This window comes from Balaenoptera ricei, chromosome 6 (assembly GCF_028023285.1).
Source record: "Balaenoptera ricei isolate mBalRic1 chromosome 6, mBalRic1.hap2, whole genome shotgun sequence".
Classification (NCBI taxonomy): Eukaryota; Metazoa; Chordata; class Mammalia; order Artiodactyla; family Balaenopteridae; genus Balaenoptera; species Balaenoptera ricei.
In genome coordinates, this window is record NC_082644.1 from 30,240,197 (window position 1) to 30,255,789 (window position 15,593).

Here is a 15,593-nt window from a genome sequence, read left to right on the forward strand (position 1 = left end):
AATTATTAATTGCAACAACATTGAAAAAGTGGAAACTCCATTGATATTGATCAATATGGAATGGTTAAAATAATGCTATATTCATACAGTGGAATACCATGTAGCTATTCGTATACAGTGACATGGAAAGAGATAGATAGAATAAGGTAAAAAAAAAAAAAGGTAATATGTATATTCTGTTACCATTTATGTAAAAGGATGTTTTTACCTGTGAATGTATATGCATAAAAATATATGACAGATTTCTAGCATTGTGATTGCCTATGGAGAGTAGAACATGTATATTCCCTTACTTTAAGGTTTTATGACTTTCATTTGTTCATGTAACAGTTGTAATGTTTTTAAGTGTATATATTCCATAAAAAGGAATGCAGAAAGATAATAAACTCATTAGTCTCTACTGTTGTATAAAACATTAGGTGGAAGAGAAGTGCTAAGTTCAAGTATGTAGTTCCCTTAATACTGCCTTTCATGTATTTGATATTTTGGTTCTTTGTATTTAAGCTCATCAGCTAACTTTTAGGAGTATATGTGCAATGATTCATTGGTTTGTTGCTGTGTCCTACTTTGAATGAAATCCAGGGAGTACTTGTTTTGCACTGTGGCTTGTTTTGATGACTAGTTACAAGCTTCTATACTATAGCCAGAGTGATGTTAAACCTCTAGTCATGTCTCCTTAGGAGAGAATCACAGTAGGCTTAATTAAGAGAGCTAAGACTAGAAGTTGTTTTCCTTTTTAAGCAATATAATGTTAATTCCTCATATTAAAAAAATAAAATCAGTGCCTACTGTTTCTTAGGACAGGTAGTATACAGTCTTTTAAACAGAATGCTATGGACCATGCCTTTTATTTACCTATAAGCTAACTTTCAACATGCTAGGAAAATCATCACTAAGTTAAAAACTCCCTGCATTTAGCACCCTGGAGCACCCTACATGTGAGAGGAAGCTCAAAGACAAGTCTAGACCTACAACTGCTCTTGGCTCTTTCTATTTGAAGTTTATGTTTGAAAGAAATAGGTCTTAATCCATATGGATGCCTCATCATCTTTAATCACACAGGCTTCCTTTCCTTCCATTTACAAATGCTCTTCTGGGGTCCCTTACATGACTTTGAATATTCCACATGCATATATATGTATATATGCATTTTTCTTTAATTGTGGTAAAATACACATAATATAAAAATGGATAAGATGGTAAATTTTGAGTGTACAGTTCAGTAGTATTAAGTATATTTGCATTGTTAATCAACAGAACGTTTTCGTCTTGCAAAACAAACTTATACCCATTAAACAACAATTTCCTCTTTCCTTCTACCCTGGCCTGTGGCTTTGGCATCCACCATTCTACCTTTTGTTTTTGTTTTTGGGTTTTTTAAAAATTTTATTTATTTTTTGGCTGCGCTGGGTCTTCACTGCTGCACGCGGGCTTTCTCTAGTTGCAGCAAGCAGGGGCTACTCTTCGTTGCAGTGCGCGGGCTCGGGCTTCTCATTGCGGTGGCTTCTCTTATTGTGGAGCACGGGCTCTAGGCACGTGGGCTTCAGTAGTTGTGGCGCACGGGCTCTAGAGCTCAGGCTCAGTAGTGGTGGCGCACGGGCTTAGTTGCTCCGCGGCATGTGGGATCTTCCTGGACGAGGGCTTGAACCCGTGTCCCCTGCATTGACAGGTGGTTTCTTAACCACTGCGCCACCAGGGATGTCCCGTACTTTTTGTTTCTATGCGTTCTACTACTCTAGATACCTCATATTAGTGGAATCAAAAAGTATTTGTTTTTTTTTGTGACTGGTTTATTTCACTTAGCATAGTGTCCTCAAGGTTCATTCATGTTGTAGCATGTTTCACATGCTTATATTTTAAGTCATTTGTCACCCTTGTTCCCCTGCTTCCGAACACCACTGATACTGTGAAGTGTTGTTTTTTGTTTTTTGTTTTTTTGTAGTCTAGCGTTCAAAAAATGATTTCTCAGACATTTGTGGTTGCTCTTTCTAATCACAAATGTCTGTAACACATATAGTGACTACACAATCTACTCTTTTAAATAAAATAGTAAAAAATGATGTTTGTGATGAAGGGTAATCTCACATTTTTCATTGAGTTATGTTTGGACTAAGGATGATATTGGAGAGCTACAAAAGAGAGTCAAAAATAGTCTTAAGAGTTTAAGATTAATCATGAGGGCAAGGGGGTGGGGAGTTGTATCAGTTTCTATTTGCTACATAAGGAACTACCCCGAAATTCAGTGGCTTAAAACAAGTATTCTTTGGGTTAGCAGTTTGGGCTAGGCTCAGTGTGGGGTTCTTCACTGGATTTTTTTGGAGTTACTCATACTTCTTTAGTCATCTGCAGACTTGATTGGAGTTGGATGATCTCAACTGGCCTTGCCCCTGTATCAGGCAGTTGGCAATGGCCATTCACTGTTTGGTCTGGAGGGCCTCATATGCTCTCATTCTCTTATGCCTAGATGGTATTTCTTCATGCGGTCTAGAAGGCCTCTGAAGGCCTACGTCAGAAGTCTGTGTTGTTACTTTACCTGATATCTGTTGGTTAGATCAAGTTGTTAAGCCACCCCAGATCTAGGGAAGTGGAGAAATAGACTCTACCTTTTGATGGAACTGACAGCACAGTCATGTTGTAAAAAGGTTTTGTGTACAGGAATGGGAGGAATCTGTAGCTCATTTTTTGCAGTCTTCTACAGGAGTAATAGGATAAGATTTGTATTTTAGAATGATCACTCTGAGTGTAGTGTCAAGAAAGATTTGGAGGGGGCAGTGAAGAGGAGTCAAGGCAGAATCATCATCTGTGGGAGAGATGGTAATGTGAGTGTGTAAAAACATCATCACACACTTTTCATCGTCTGCTTCTAAACGTCTCAAGATGTTCCATACTGATTTATAAAGAGGCAAAATGGAGAGGGGAGACATTGAACTGATCCAGAGAGGCTGCACTAGATAATGTTCAACTGGAAATAATCAGTTAAGCTTTGGTAAATACTTTCTAATTAGCTCATAATTTAAAGGAGAAGCCTGTGTCACTTTTTTCATCAGCATACTAGCCACCAAGAGCTTAGGAAGAATTGGAAGGAAAGCAGATTTATTTCTGTCACCATCTCATATCCAGTTGCCCACACAAAGTTCCCACCATACCAGGGCCCGGCTGTCATGCCACATTGGTATTTGCTAGGGATGAATGATAATTCAATTAAAGTAGTTTATGTAGAGGTGAAAGAAAGTGTTTGCATTTTAGAAGAGATGTTTGTTAATTTAAACAATTTCTCACTGACAGATGTAAGCTTTTAATGTTTGAACAAAAAAGGTGGGTTGTCTATTTTTTGCAAGGTGTTAAAAATAGCGTAATTATATAATGATATATGCACACAGACTAAAGTGTGTACCTGTTTTTATATTTAATCAGCATTGCAGCCACATGGATCTCTTTTCCAGTGGTCTCCATAAATAGAGCTTGCCTGGGAAAGAAGCACTAAATCACAGAAATTGCAAATGAGAAATAGGGTGGCCCTCCTATGCTTCCTACTGTGAGTGGTTTTTAGAGGGTTTTTTTGTTTTGTTTTGTTTTTAATTCTTGTGTGCATGATGCTTGATAAACAAAATGAATGATTTAAAAGGAATAGTTAGGCTGTTTGTTGACATATTCACTCGCAGTTTGAGAGCAGTTTCTTTGCAGTGTGGGGTGGGTAACTATCAGAATTTCCACCCAAATAATTTGGAAATTATTAGTAAATGCATATAACCCATTTACTTTTTTAAAATTTATTTTTGCCACCACTTCTGCTTTTGTTTTCATGCTGTAGATTTTAAAACAGATTACAGATATCTTCTTATTTCAAAATTTAATACATTAACATGTGACTCTAAGGTGTGAAGATTTTTTAAAAAGTCTTACTTCAGTACCATTATTACAATGAGTATAAGTCTTGAGTATCATTTAATACTCCATTTTCAAATTTCCATGACTGTGTTGATGAAAAATTAATCAGTCGATCTAAGAAAGAAATGGAAAATTTTGAGCCAAATTTGAGGATTATAACTGGAAAGAGCATCTCAGAAAACTCTGAGAACTGTTTGGCCCATCAGAAGTCAAGACACAGTTATATTAAGCTTTTTTGAGACAGAGGGTTGTCCGTCAAATGACATATTATTGACAGTTCACATAATCCACATCTGAGTGCCATGTGACACCTATCAAGAAAAAAATGTTATCTTTAAGGAGTTGTCTTAGGAGAATGTTGTTCTTCACGGTTGAGGGGAAATTTCTGCTGATGGGGAAGGTTTGGTTGATGCATAATGCAGATACACAGTCCACAGTGGGGGGGGGCCAAATGGTAGAGAAAATTTTTTATGTTTAAATTTTTCTTGTCTTGGCATAAAATACGAATTTTATTTCACAGTTGACTTAATTTTTTTCCAGTTAGTTTGAGTCAAAACCCAAAGCGCACATATTGCTTTTGGTTAATATTTCTTAAATTTGTTTTAATCTATATACTAATGTAGTATATGGTTCCTCCCCGCCCCCCCCATACCGTTTCTTTGAGGAATATGGGTCATTTTTTTCTACATTCTGGGCTTTGCTGTTTAAAAGACCAGAGAAAAGACATTAGTCTCAGAAGAGCTCCTTCTTCTATATCATGTGTATTTTGTCGAGTGCTTGTTATATAGAGAGAAGGGCTATTTGGGATACATCTCTGAACAAAACAGACAAAAAATCCTTTTCCTTCATGGCATTTACATTCCCATTCCAGGGGAGGTAGACAATAAACAGAATGAAGTTTGTTGGACATCTTCTAGAAAACAATAGAGCATAACAAGGGAATCGGGGCGTGTAGGACCAGTTGGATGTGTTAGATGTGTGGCCAAGTGCAGTAGGAGCCAGGGAGGGTGGAGCAGAGGAGTAACATCTGATTTACATTTAAATGGTTGCTCTGGCTGCCCTGCAGAAGGTGAAGGAGCTAAGATGGAAAGCTATTCTGTAATTGGCACAATTACAATGGCAGAGTTTCTGACTCCAGTGGCTGGAACAACTGATGCAGAAGGTCTCCTCACAGGCAGAGGCTGTGAGGCTGACGAGTTGCTACCATTTCCATTCACTATTCTATTGATAAAGGACTGATGAAACTGAAACCTCACAGCTCAGATGGGATTTGAACCCACAGGCTGGGATTCGAACCCAGACTTGAACCCACTGTCTTTTAATTGAGATCACACACCTGGTCTCAGGATTTAATGATGCTCAGGTTCTTTATGTCTTGTCACAGAAAGAATTCAGTGAGAGACAAAGTGATAGGTAAGAAGTGGATTTATTTAGAGAGATACACATTCCATAGACAGAATGCAGTTGTCTCGGAAAGTCAGAGCAGCCTAGGGAGAAACACTCCACAGACAGAGTGTGGGCCATCTCAGAAGGCAAGAGGCCCTGAAATATGGGGTGGTTAGTTGTTACGGGCTGGGTAATTTCATAGGCTAATGAGTGGGAGGATTATTCCAGCTATTTCAGGAAAGTGACGGGGATTTCCAGGAATTGGGCCACGACCCACTTTTTGGCCTTTTGTGATTGGCCCTGGAACTGTCATGGCGCCTGTGGGTATGTCATTTAGCATGCTAATGTATTACAGTGAGTGTATACTGAGGTTCAAGGTCTAGTAGAAGTCGAATCTTCCGCCATCTTGGACCTAGTTGATTCTAACCAGTTTATGCTGTATCCAAGGCTATGTCATTCTTTTAAAGGTTGTGCTCTACCCCCTTCCCTCCTGTTTTGAAACATGGTTTGAAGGTTGGGTTATATTAAAGATCTTTTTTTTTTAATTGTTTGATGCTTAATTGGTTCTTTTTCTTTTAAATTTTGTAAAATGCTTTCTGTTTTGCAAATGTCTTATTTAGTGGCATTTAAAACTACTTATTATTAGACAATGCAAAAATCTAGAAATTTACAAGTTTGAATTTTTAATAACAATTGTTCTTGGCCTGTTTTGAAAATTTTCAAAACTACAAAAAATTAAAAGAATAATAAAATGAATAGTCATTCCCTTCATCTAAATTCAACAATTTAACAAAATTAAATTTTGTGACATTTGCTTTAGAAAGTATATATGTACCTTTTTTTTTTTTTTTTTTTGCCAAATCATTTGACAAGTTGCAGTAACATTAATGCTGTTGCAGGAAAGATAGTGGGGAGTGAGAGGATCGTCACCTCCCATCTCAGGCGAGTCCCTGGGACAGCCACCAAGTGTGGGTTCTTGGCTTTGCACAGGAAAGAATTCAATAGCAAGCCATAGTAAAGTGAAAGAAAGTTTATTCAGGGAGAAACACACTCCATAGACAGAGTGTGGGCCATCTCAGAAGGTGAGAGAGGCACCAGGGTACGGGGGTTGTCAGTTTTTATAGGGGTGGGTAATTTCATAGCCTAATGAGTGGGAGGAGTATTCCAGCTATTTTGGGGAAGGGGTGGGGATTTCCAGGAATTGGGCCATTGCCCACTTGTTGACCTTTTATGGTCAGCCTTGGAACTGTTATGGCACCTGTGGGTGTGTCATTTAGTGTGCCGATGTGTTACAGTGAGCGAATACTGAGGCTCAAGGTCTAGTGGAAGTCAACTTGTCTGCCATCTTGAACCTAGTTGGTTCTAACGAGTTTATCGTGTCCTCAGGCCATGTCATTCTTTTAAAGGTTGTGCCCTGCCCCCTTCCTGTCTCAATGCCAAATGATTATCTAATGTGTAGTACATATTCAAATTTTTTCCTCTTGTCTCCTTTTTATCCAGGATCCAGTTCAGGATCCCCCATTTGTTTTTTATGACTCTTGTTTCCTTTAATTTGTACAAGTCTCCTACCTTTACTTTGGTCTTTTATGACATTGACATTTTTAACGAGACCAGGCCAGTTGTCTTGTAGAATGTTTCACAATCTGAATTTGATCATTTCCTCATGATTAGGTTCTAATTAAACCATGCAGATGTGCTTTTACCTTTTGAAGTCTTAAAAATATAAGCTTAGGAATAATGGGGGTTTTACAAAGCCTTTTGTAAGTATCACTTCCAGTTATTACAAAATGCTAGTACAGCACTTGATTTTGTAATAACCATTGGCACAGAGTCAAAGAACATTAAATTGAGTGGACTTTTAGGTTTTATCTCCAGAAGTCATAAACTGCAGAAAACTAGCAGAATAGGCACAGTTTTCAAACAAAACAGAAACAGAAAGCTGGATTTTGACACCTTGAGGTATCAAAGTGTGTTTTCAGATTTGACCTAGTCCTTATTGTTCTTCCCCCACCTCCTATCATTTTAAGTCATCTATGCTGCCCCTGAAGCGCTTGAGCATATGACCCCCTGCCTACCTCTCTCATGTAGCAAGGGAAACTTCAGGCTTAGAGAGGCCAAATTGCTAAGGAACACGTAATTCGTGTGTTCAGACAGAATATTCAGGTCCTGGAACTCCAGTCTCTTGAAGACGCAGTTGATTTCCTACCAAAGTTCCAGTGATTTGCATTGATGGGACAAGTAGAAAGTCTCATCAATGGCACCTTCCATGATTAGGGAAGATGAAGAAATCAGGGATACCACAGAATTAAGTTTTATCTTAAATAATATAGGTAGGTCCTAAGTTTATTTTATACAGTTTGTGTGTGTGTGTGTATGTTAGATACCATTTTAGGATGATGAGTTTCTTATAGCCGTTTAGTATTTTTCATAATAATTTCCTTCCTTTTTTAGCTACAAGGCTTTGGCCGACCAAGTGTACACCATGCTGCTATTGTCATCTTCCTTGAATTCTTTGCATGGGGCCTATTGACAACTCCAATGTTAACTGTAAGTATTGCTGAACTAGGTCCTTGTTTATGAGAGCAGAGACATTGTTAAGCATATGTCCCCAGAGCTATATGTCTAGGTATGTGTTTGAGAGTAGCTCTTGACAATAATTTAAGACTGTTTACCGTTGGGTTGTTTCCACTGTGTAGACTGTGAACCACCTGCAACAAAATACCTGTTTATTAAATATTCCTGGGTAGCAGGGCCACTCCCAGAATCTTGGGAGTGCTGTGAATGAACTACAGTCTGTATATTTAGGAAAATCTTTAAGAAGTCTTTAAGAAATTATTGCAAAGCTTTGTTGAAGTTTGTAACTTACTTTGTGTGGGTGTAATGACCTTTGACTTAAGAACATAGTAATAGGAGATTGGTAAGTACTGTGTAACAATGACAGTGATGAATGTAAGAATGTCCCGATTTCTGTTTTTGATAGCTGACCTACAGCCATTTCTTTGTAGAAACCATTGAATTTCTTAGTAAGAACTTGGATGTTTGATATATAGTGTGGTTAGAGGGAAGGGAGATGCTGAAGAAAAGATTGGGGTGCAGATTTTAGGTGCCTAGTAACTACTTAACACTTAAGTTTTAATAAAGGTATTTTTTAATTGGCCATACAGTTCAGTTGTCTTAAATTGTTTTTTAAAAATCGTTGGTTAACCCTTCCCAATCACCATTTTGCCTTACCAGAGAATCCCTTTGGGTTCAAATAAACTTTGTTCCCAAATTAGGCAAATTAGAAAATAGAGAACTTTAGAAGATGACTATTAGCCTTACATATGACTTTGCTATACCCTTTTTAAAGTTTTTAATTCTTTTGACACATTTAAAATTACATTTTGGATGGAACAAGTTAAAAAACTGCCTGTGTTTTTAATCCTCTATTTTATTCTTTTTCATTGCATTTCCTTTTTCTTCATAATGCATTACTGCAGGAGGTAACTGGTTATTAGTTAATGGGAGATAAGTGGTCTCCACTTTAAGTTTCATGAAATCCTGCATGCTGTGTGAATCAGTCTCTAGTGCCTAGGGCTGCCTGGGACACAGTTGATGCTCAACGTGTATTTTCTTTGAACAAATGTTTGTGTTGCGGGCACACACATAATGTGTTGTCAAGTTATTGCTTCTCCAAGACATATTTTTAGTGTAAATATAGACACATCAGGCTGCTCATTTTAATAAACTGTTATAATAATAATTTTTAATTAATTTTTAATTTTTGGCCCTAGTTCTCTGATTTTTTTCCCCACAATTTCTTTAGCTTACAAAGTTAAGAGTTTCAAAATAGTATTTTTCTGATGCAGCCCGTTGCCTATAATTGCTCAATGTAGAAGTAATCCTGTAATCATTCTTCATTTGAGAAGAATTCAAATTGAAATGAAGAATGCTTTAGTGTTTTTTGTTTTTGTTTTTGTTTTAAATTTATTTATTTATTTATTTATTTATGGCTGTGTTGGGTCTTAGTTTCTGTGCGAGGGCTTTCTCCAGTTGTGGCAAGCGGGGGCCCCTCTTCATCGCGGTGCGCGGGCCTCTTATTATCGTGGCCTCTCTTGTCGCGGAGCACAGGCTCCAGACGCGCAGGCTCAGTAATTGTGGCTCACGGGCCCAGCTGCTCCGCGGCATGTGGGATCTTCCCAGACCAGGGCTCGAACCCGTGTCCCCCTGTACTGGCAGGCAGATTCTCAACCACTGCGCCACCAGGGAAGCCCCTGCTTTAGTGTTTTTGATACCATGTGAGAAATTCTAAAACCTCCTTCCAGACGGTTAAAATCCTTGGGCCTTTTTGACCCTAGACCAGATTATCAGATCCCTTTTAAATTTGATTAATAAGTTAATGGACTAATTAATGCACCTTCTTCCTTCTTACTGCCCAAAGCAGATAATTTTCTTAGGGTTACTGTGTCCCTGTTAGACCCTGCAGTGCAGTCTTAGAAGCCAGCTTAAATGCTGCTTTACTGCCTCTTTGCAGTTTCTGAGCAATTTTGCTTCTTGCAAAGATTTGGTTAAAAAGAAATTTATGTGAGGAGTACAGAGTTACTAGCGTCACTCTACAGTGTCATAGAAGAAGTGTTGTTGAGTTAGTAGATGTGCTTATTCTCATTCTCTAAGCCCTTGGTGTTGCTAAATTAAGCTAAATGTCCTTTACTTTCCTATCTCCCCCAGATTTTACACCACAGTTTGTTAACTCTGTTTCTTTTTTGACATAGGGGGACTGGTTCATTCCTTTTGAAAAGAAAGATCTCTTTTTTTTCCCCCCTTGCTGTAGCTAGTGGGCAGCACTCTGTCCTGTTTCCAAGGCAAGAAAATACAGTCTTGAGATGAGGATTTGGAGATACAAAACAGTACATACATATTGATATATTGTCCAGTCTGACTATCTCTGCATCCTAGCATTCATTAGGACCCTCTGTTTGAAGTAGTGTAGAACAATTTACTTCTTCTTAGTCATTTTCTCTGAGATTTGTTGCCTGTCTCATGTGGCCATGTCGTAGAGTACAGCTTTAGTTTGCTAATTAAACACCATCAGAAAGGTCTCCACCCCTAATACACTGAAGCAAAACTGCAAAGTTGGCCTTACACAGTGACCTTAACCTTCTAGTAGTACTATTAGTTCTTCGTACATAAAAATGACCTTTCTCTTGTCTTACATCCCTGCCTGACATTCTACCCTCTAGTCAAAATGTGCGTCCTTTTAGAGGGCCTGATCTCATTTTAATATAAATGAAGTAATCTGATTAAGTTTAATTAAAAGTCTTTAGGTATATTTAAATAGAACACTTATTTCAATAAAGATATACCTTAATATTAGCTCTTGTGAGTGAAGAATTTTAGTTTTGCAATTTGCAGATTTTCTTTTGTAAGCTCACCTTCCTGGAATCCTGATAGAGATTCAAGGACTCAGTATTCCCTGGTACACCATCTTCTCTCTGTATGGTGGTCTAATAATCCAAAGAATTCTCTTTAAACACTTCCCTGCCGCATTCAGTTTTCCTATCCCTTCTTACTTACTCTCAAAATATGTTTTCATTTAACAAACATGTATTCTATCTCATCAGCCCCTTATTTGCTCCACAGTCCAGCGCTTCTGCTTCCTTTGCTTTAATCAGTGTTTCCTCTTGGGAGTTGAGGTGTATGGAATGGATAGGTCTGTTTGTCAGGCATTTGGGGCATAATACACAGGCACTTTGAGGCATGATTTGCTCTGCACATGAAAAGGAAGTAAGTTCTAACTATAGTCACATGGACACTGTTTGCTTTCTGGATTCATAAGATTTTCCAGGCTCATTTTTATGGTTTTGACAGGTTCCTAATGGTGTTTTGACCAAAGTACCCAGAACCTACCCTCTTGTGTGTCATATAATTATTAAACTAAGTAGCATTCACTAAAGGTATCTATAATATATGATGACAGTATGTTAAATCTTTGCCTTCTTTTGCCAAGCTGACCGTTATGATATCATGAGTATTAGCTAATTAGACGCAATGACCTTTGTTTGGCATTTATTTCTGTCCTATTTTTGTGTGTTGTATGTTGTAATCTGTACCATGCTTTCATATCTATAAACTTGTGAATGCTTAAAAAAAAACAATGCTGATTTCCAACTTATCTAATTAATACAGTTATAAGAAGAGTTGACATGGAAATACAAGGAAACTGTTGGTGGGTCTCTTCGGCTTAAAATTTGGTATATAAAATATTTAGTGTGCATTCTGGTTTTTTCATAGATTTTTCAGCATTTTAATATATCATTATATTGTCTGGCATCCATTGTATCTGATAGGAAGTCAGCTGTTAATAAGTATTACTGTTCTGTTGATGTCAGGGGGTCTGCAAACTATGGCCCACAGGCCTAATCTGGCCTACTGCCTGTTTTTATGTGGTCTGTGTACTAAGAATGTTTTTTATATTTTTAAAAGGTTGGAAAATATCAAAAGAAGGTATTTGGTGACACATGAAAATTATATGAAATTCAAATGTAAAATTTTGTTGGACCATGACAATGCCCATTGAATGTGACAGCTTTTGTTCTACAATGGCAGAGTTGAGTAGTTGCAACACAGACAGTCTTACCTGAAATATTTACTATGTACTGTATGTTCCTTTATGGAATAAGTCTGTCAGTCCCTGCTGTAAGTGGTAATTCATTTCCTTTTTCTTGCTGCTTTAGAGATTTTCTCTTTGTCTTTCAACAGTTTGACTATGCTATAATGTGTCTAGGTGTGGATCTTTTTGTGTTACATTTTTTTTGGCCATGCCCCGCAGCTTGTGGGATCTTAGTTCCCTGACCAGGGATTGAACTTGCGCCCTCGGCAATGAATGCTCAGGGTCCTAACCACTGGACTGCCAGGGTATTCCCTTTTTGTGTTACTTTTACTTGGGGTTTGTTTGGCTTCCAGGGTCTGTAGATTAATAATTTTTATCAAATTTGAGAAGTTTTTGGCCATTATTTTTTTAATATTTTTGCTCCCCTTTCCTTCTCTTTTGGGACTCTCATTATACTTCATAATGTTTCACAGGTCTTGGAGGCAAAGTTCATTTTTTTTTTTTCCCCCAAAAATTACTGTCAGACTTTTGACTTTTGATATGACAGGAGGTCAACAAATTCTGTCCTAATAAAGCTGGACAAAACAGTCAAAAACAACCATTTCAGTGCTCTGGAATTCAAAGGCACACAACAAACTGAGAAGCATTTATTTATTAAGCTACTGAACTTCAGGCAAGAATAGTGAGTTTGCAGTTCTGAGCTATATCCTTTTGCTATAATTGTAACTGTGAGTATAACAGTTTCTGAGTCCTGTGAATCCTTTTAGCAAATCTCTGAAATCCATTCTATTGTTGATGGACATTTGGGTTTACTGTGTTTGCCTATTACAAATACTGCTTTTGTGATATTTCTTGTATATGTCTTATCAGTTAAGGTGTATACATTTTTTCTTGTTTCTTGTAATACCTAGGAGTAAAATTGCAGGGTTTTGTTCAATTTAGGTATATACTGCCAAAAGTTTTCCAGAGTGGTTGAATCAATTTACCCTCCAACAAGCCAGGCTCTACATCTTCACCCACAGTTGGTATTTCATTTTAGTCATTCTGATGGGTACAGTGTGGCCTTAATTTGCATCTTCCTAATGATCAATGAAGTTAACCCCCTTTATGTATATTTATTTGCCCTGTGAATATCTGATAATATTTTTTTTCCCTCCTTGGATTGCCTTTTCACTCTCTTAATAGTGTCTTTTTATGAACAGTAGTTCATAATCTTTACATAGTTCAGTTAACTGATGTTTTTCTTATGTTTGGTTGCTTTCTTAAAATCATGATAAAGAAACTTTCTTCTTCCCCAGAGCTTTATTGGTTTATTTTACACACACAGATCTACCATACATCTAGAAAAATATCACTGTATTTTATAGTGGTCAAGATTCATTTTGGTTCATATTAATATATAGTTGAACCAGCATCATTTATTTAAAAAATCTTTCTTTCCCCACTGTATGTGTCAACTTTGTCATAAAGCAGGCAGTCATATTCATATGGATTTGTTTCTAGGTTTTGTATTCTATTTGTGTATGTATCCTGTGTCGATACTATGCTGTGTTGATTTCCATAGCAATATCTTGATATCTTATATAACTTTCATAGCTTGGTTCTTCTTCCTCAAGATTGCCTTGGCTATTGTAGGCCTTTTCTATATCCATATACATTTTGTAGTCAGCTCTTCAATATTCACAAAATAACTTGCTGGGAATTTTGATTGTTATTGCATTACTACAGATTAATTTAGGGAGAACTGACATCTTTACACTATTGAGTCTTCTGATCTACATGGTATATTCTCCTTTTATCCAGTCTTTAAAACTTTCTCTGAATAATGTTTTACATTTCTCAGTGCGTGAATTTTTCACGAGATTTATTCCTAGGTATTTGGGTTTTGATGCTGTAGTAAATAATGTAGTTTTAAAGGTTAATTTTCTAATTGTTTGTTGCTGGTACATAAAACAATTTGTTTTTGTGTCCTGACCTTGTGTTTAGTAATTTTGCTAGATTCACTTATTAATCCTTATAGTTTATCTATAGGTTTTCTACACATTCATATCTTTTGTGAATAATGACAGTTTTTAACTCATTCCAATCCTTTTTCTTTTTCTTTCTTTGTTGTATTGATTATGACATCCAGTGTAAGGTTGAATAGAAGCAGTCATAGCAGGTTTCCTTATCTCATAAATGACATAAAATTCTAAAATTCACCACTAAGTATGATGTTTGCTGTAGATTGTTTTTATAGACACTCGTTATCAGAGAAAGGAAGTTCCCTTCTGTTCCTGTTTTGCTTATTGTTAAAATGAATGGGTGTTAACTTTTATCAGATGAAGTTTCTGCATATAACCAGATAATTAGATTTTCCCCTTTATTCTGGTAATGTGGTCAGTTATATTGATTTTTGAATATTAAGCCACCCTTGTATTCTTGTAGTAAATTCCACTCAGTTATGAGAAATATATAATTTAAAAAAATATCACTGGATATGATTTACTAGTATTTTGTTCGTGTCTTTGCAACTATGGACACAATAGAGATTGGAGTGTAATTTTCTTTTCTTGTAATGTCCTCATCATGTTTTAGTATTAAGGTTTTGTTGGTCTTATAAAAATTAATTTGGAAAGGGTCTCCTCATTCTCTGGGAAAGTTGAGTGAGATTGCTGATATTTCTTCTTTAAATGTTTGGAAGAATTTGGTAGAGGCTGAAGCTTTTTGTTCTTTTGTTTATTTTAGCAAAGATTTTTAATAACATTTAATTTTTTTAATGAGGTGTGACTATTCAGATTATGTATTTTTTCTAGTGTCTGTTTTGTAAGTTGTGTTTTTCAAAGAATTTTTTCACTAAATGTATAAGAGTCTAGTTTATTGGCAAAAAGTTCATAATATCTTCTTTCCTTTTTTTTAAATTGAGATCTAATTGACGTATAACGTTAGTTTCAGGTTTACAACATAATGATTTGATGTTTGTATATATTGCAAAATGATCACCACAGTAAATCTAGTCAACTTCCATCACCATACATAGTTACAAATTTTGTGTGTGATGAGAACTTAATTTTAAGATATACCTGCTTAGCACTTTTCAAATATGCAATACAGTATTATTAACTAAAATCGGTATGCTGTACACTACATCTCTATGACTTATTTGTTTGGGGGTTTTTTGTCCTTTTTTATTATTTTTATCAGAGTATAGTTGCTTTACAATGTTGCATTAGTTTCTGCTGCACAACAAAGTGAATCAGCTCAATGTATACATATATCCCCTCTTTTTTGGATTTCCTTCCCATTTAGGTCACCACAGAGCACGGAGTAGAGTTCCCTGTGCTATACAGTAGTTTCTCATTAGTTATCCATTTTATACATAGTAATGTATATATGTCAATTCCAACCTCCCAATTCATCCCCCCTCCCCCCTTGGTATCCATACATTTGTTCTCTACATCTGTTTCTGCTTTTCAAGTAAGTCCATCTGTGCCATTTTTCTAGATTCCACATATAAGCAATATCATACGATATTTGTCTTTCTCTTTCCGACTTACTTTACTCTGTATGACGGTCTCTAGGTCCATGACTTATTTATTTTATAATTGGAAGTTTGTACCTTTTGACCCCCTTCATTAATTTGCCTACTCCCTACCCCCTTGCCTCTGGCAGCCACAAATCTATGAGCTTGGTTTTTTGTTTTTGTTTTTTTAGATTCTACATATAAGTGAAATTATACAGTATTTGTCTT

General features: G+C 36.6%; 1 protein-coding gene across 2 annotated transcripts in view; it reads left to right on the top strand.

The window, feature by feature from the left end:
• Window positions 1–15,593, top strand: part of MFSD14B (major facilitator superfamily domain containing 14B) — an 84,708-nt gene that overhangs the window by 23,992 nt on the left and 45,123 nt on the right. For both annotated transcript variants that reach the window (XM_059924389.1, XM_059924388.1), the window contains exon 2: window positions 7,726–7,821. In XM_059924389.1, the coding sequence (XP_059780372.1) occupies window positions 7,726–7,821 (96 nt within the window). The remainder of the gene's footprint in view (window positions 1–7,725; window positions 7,822–15,593) is intronic.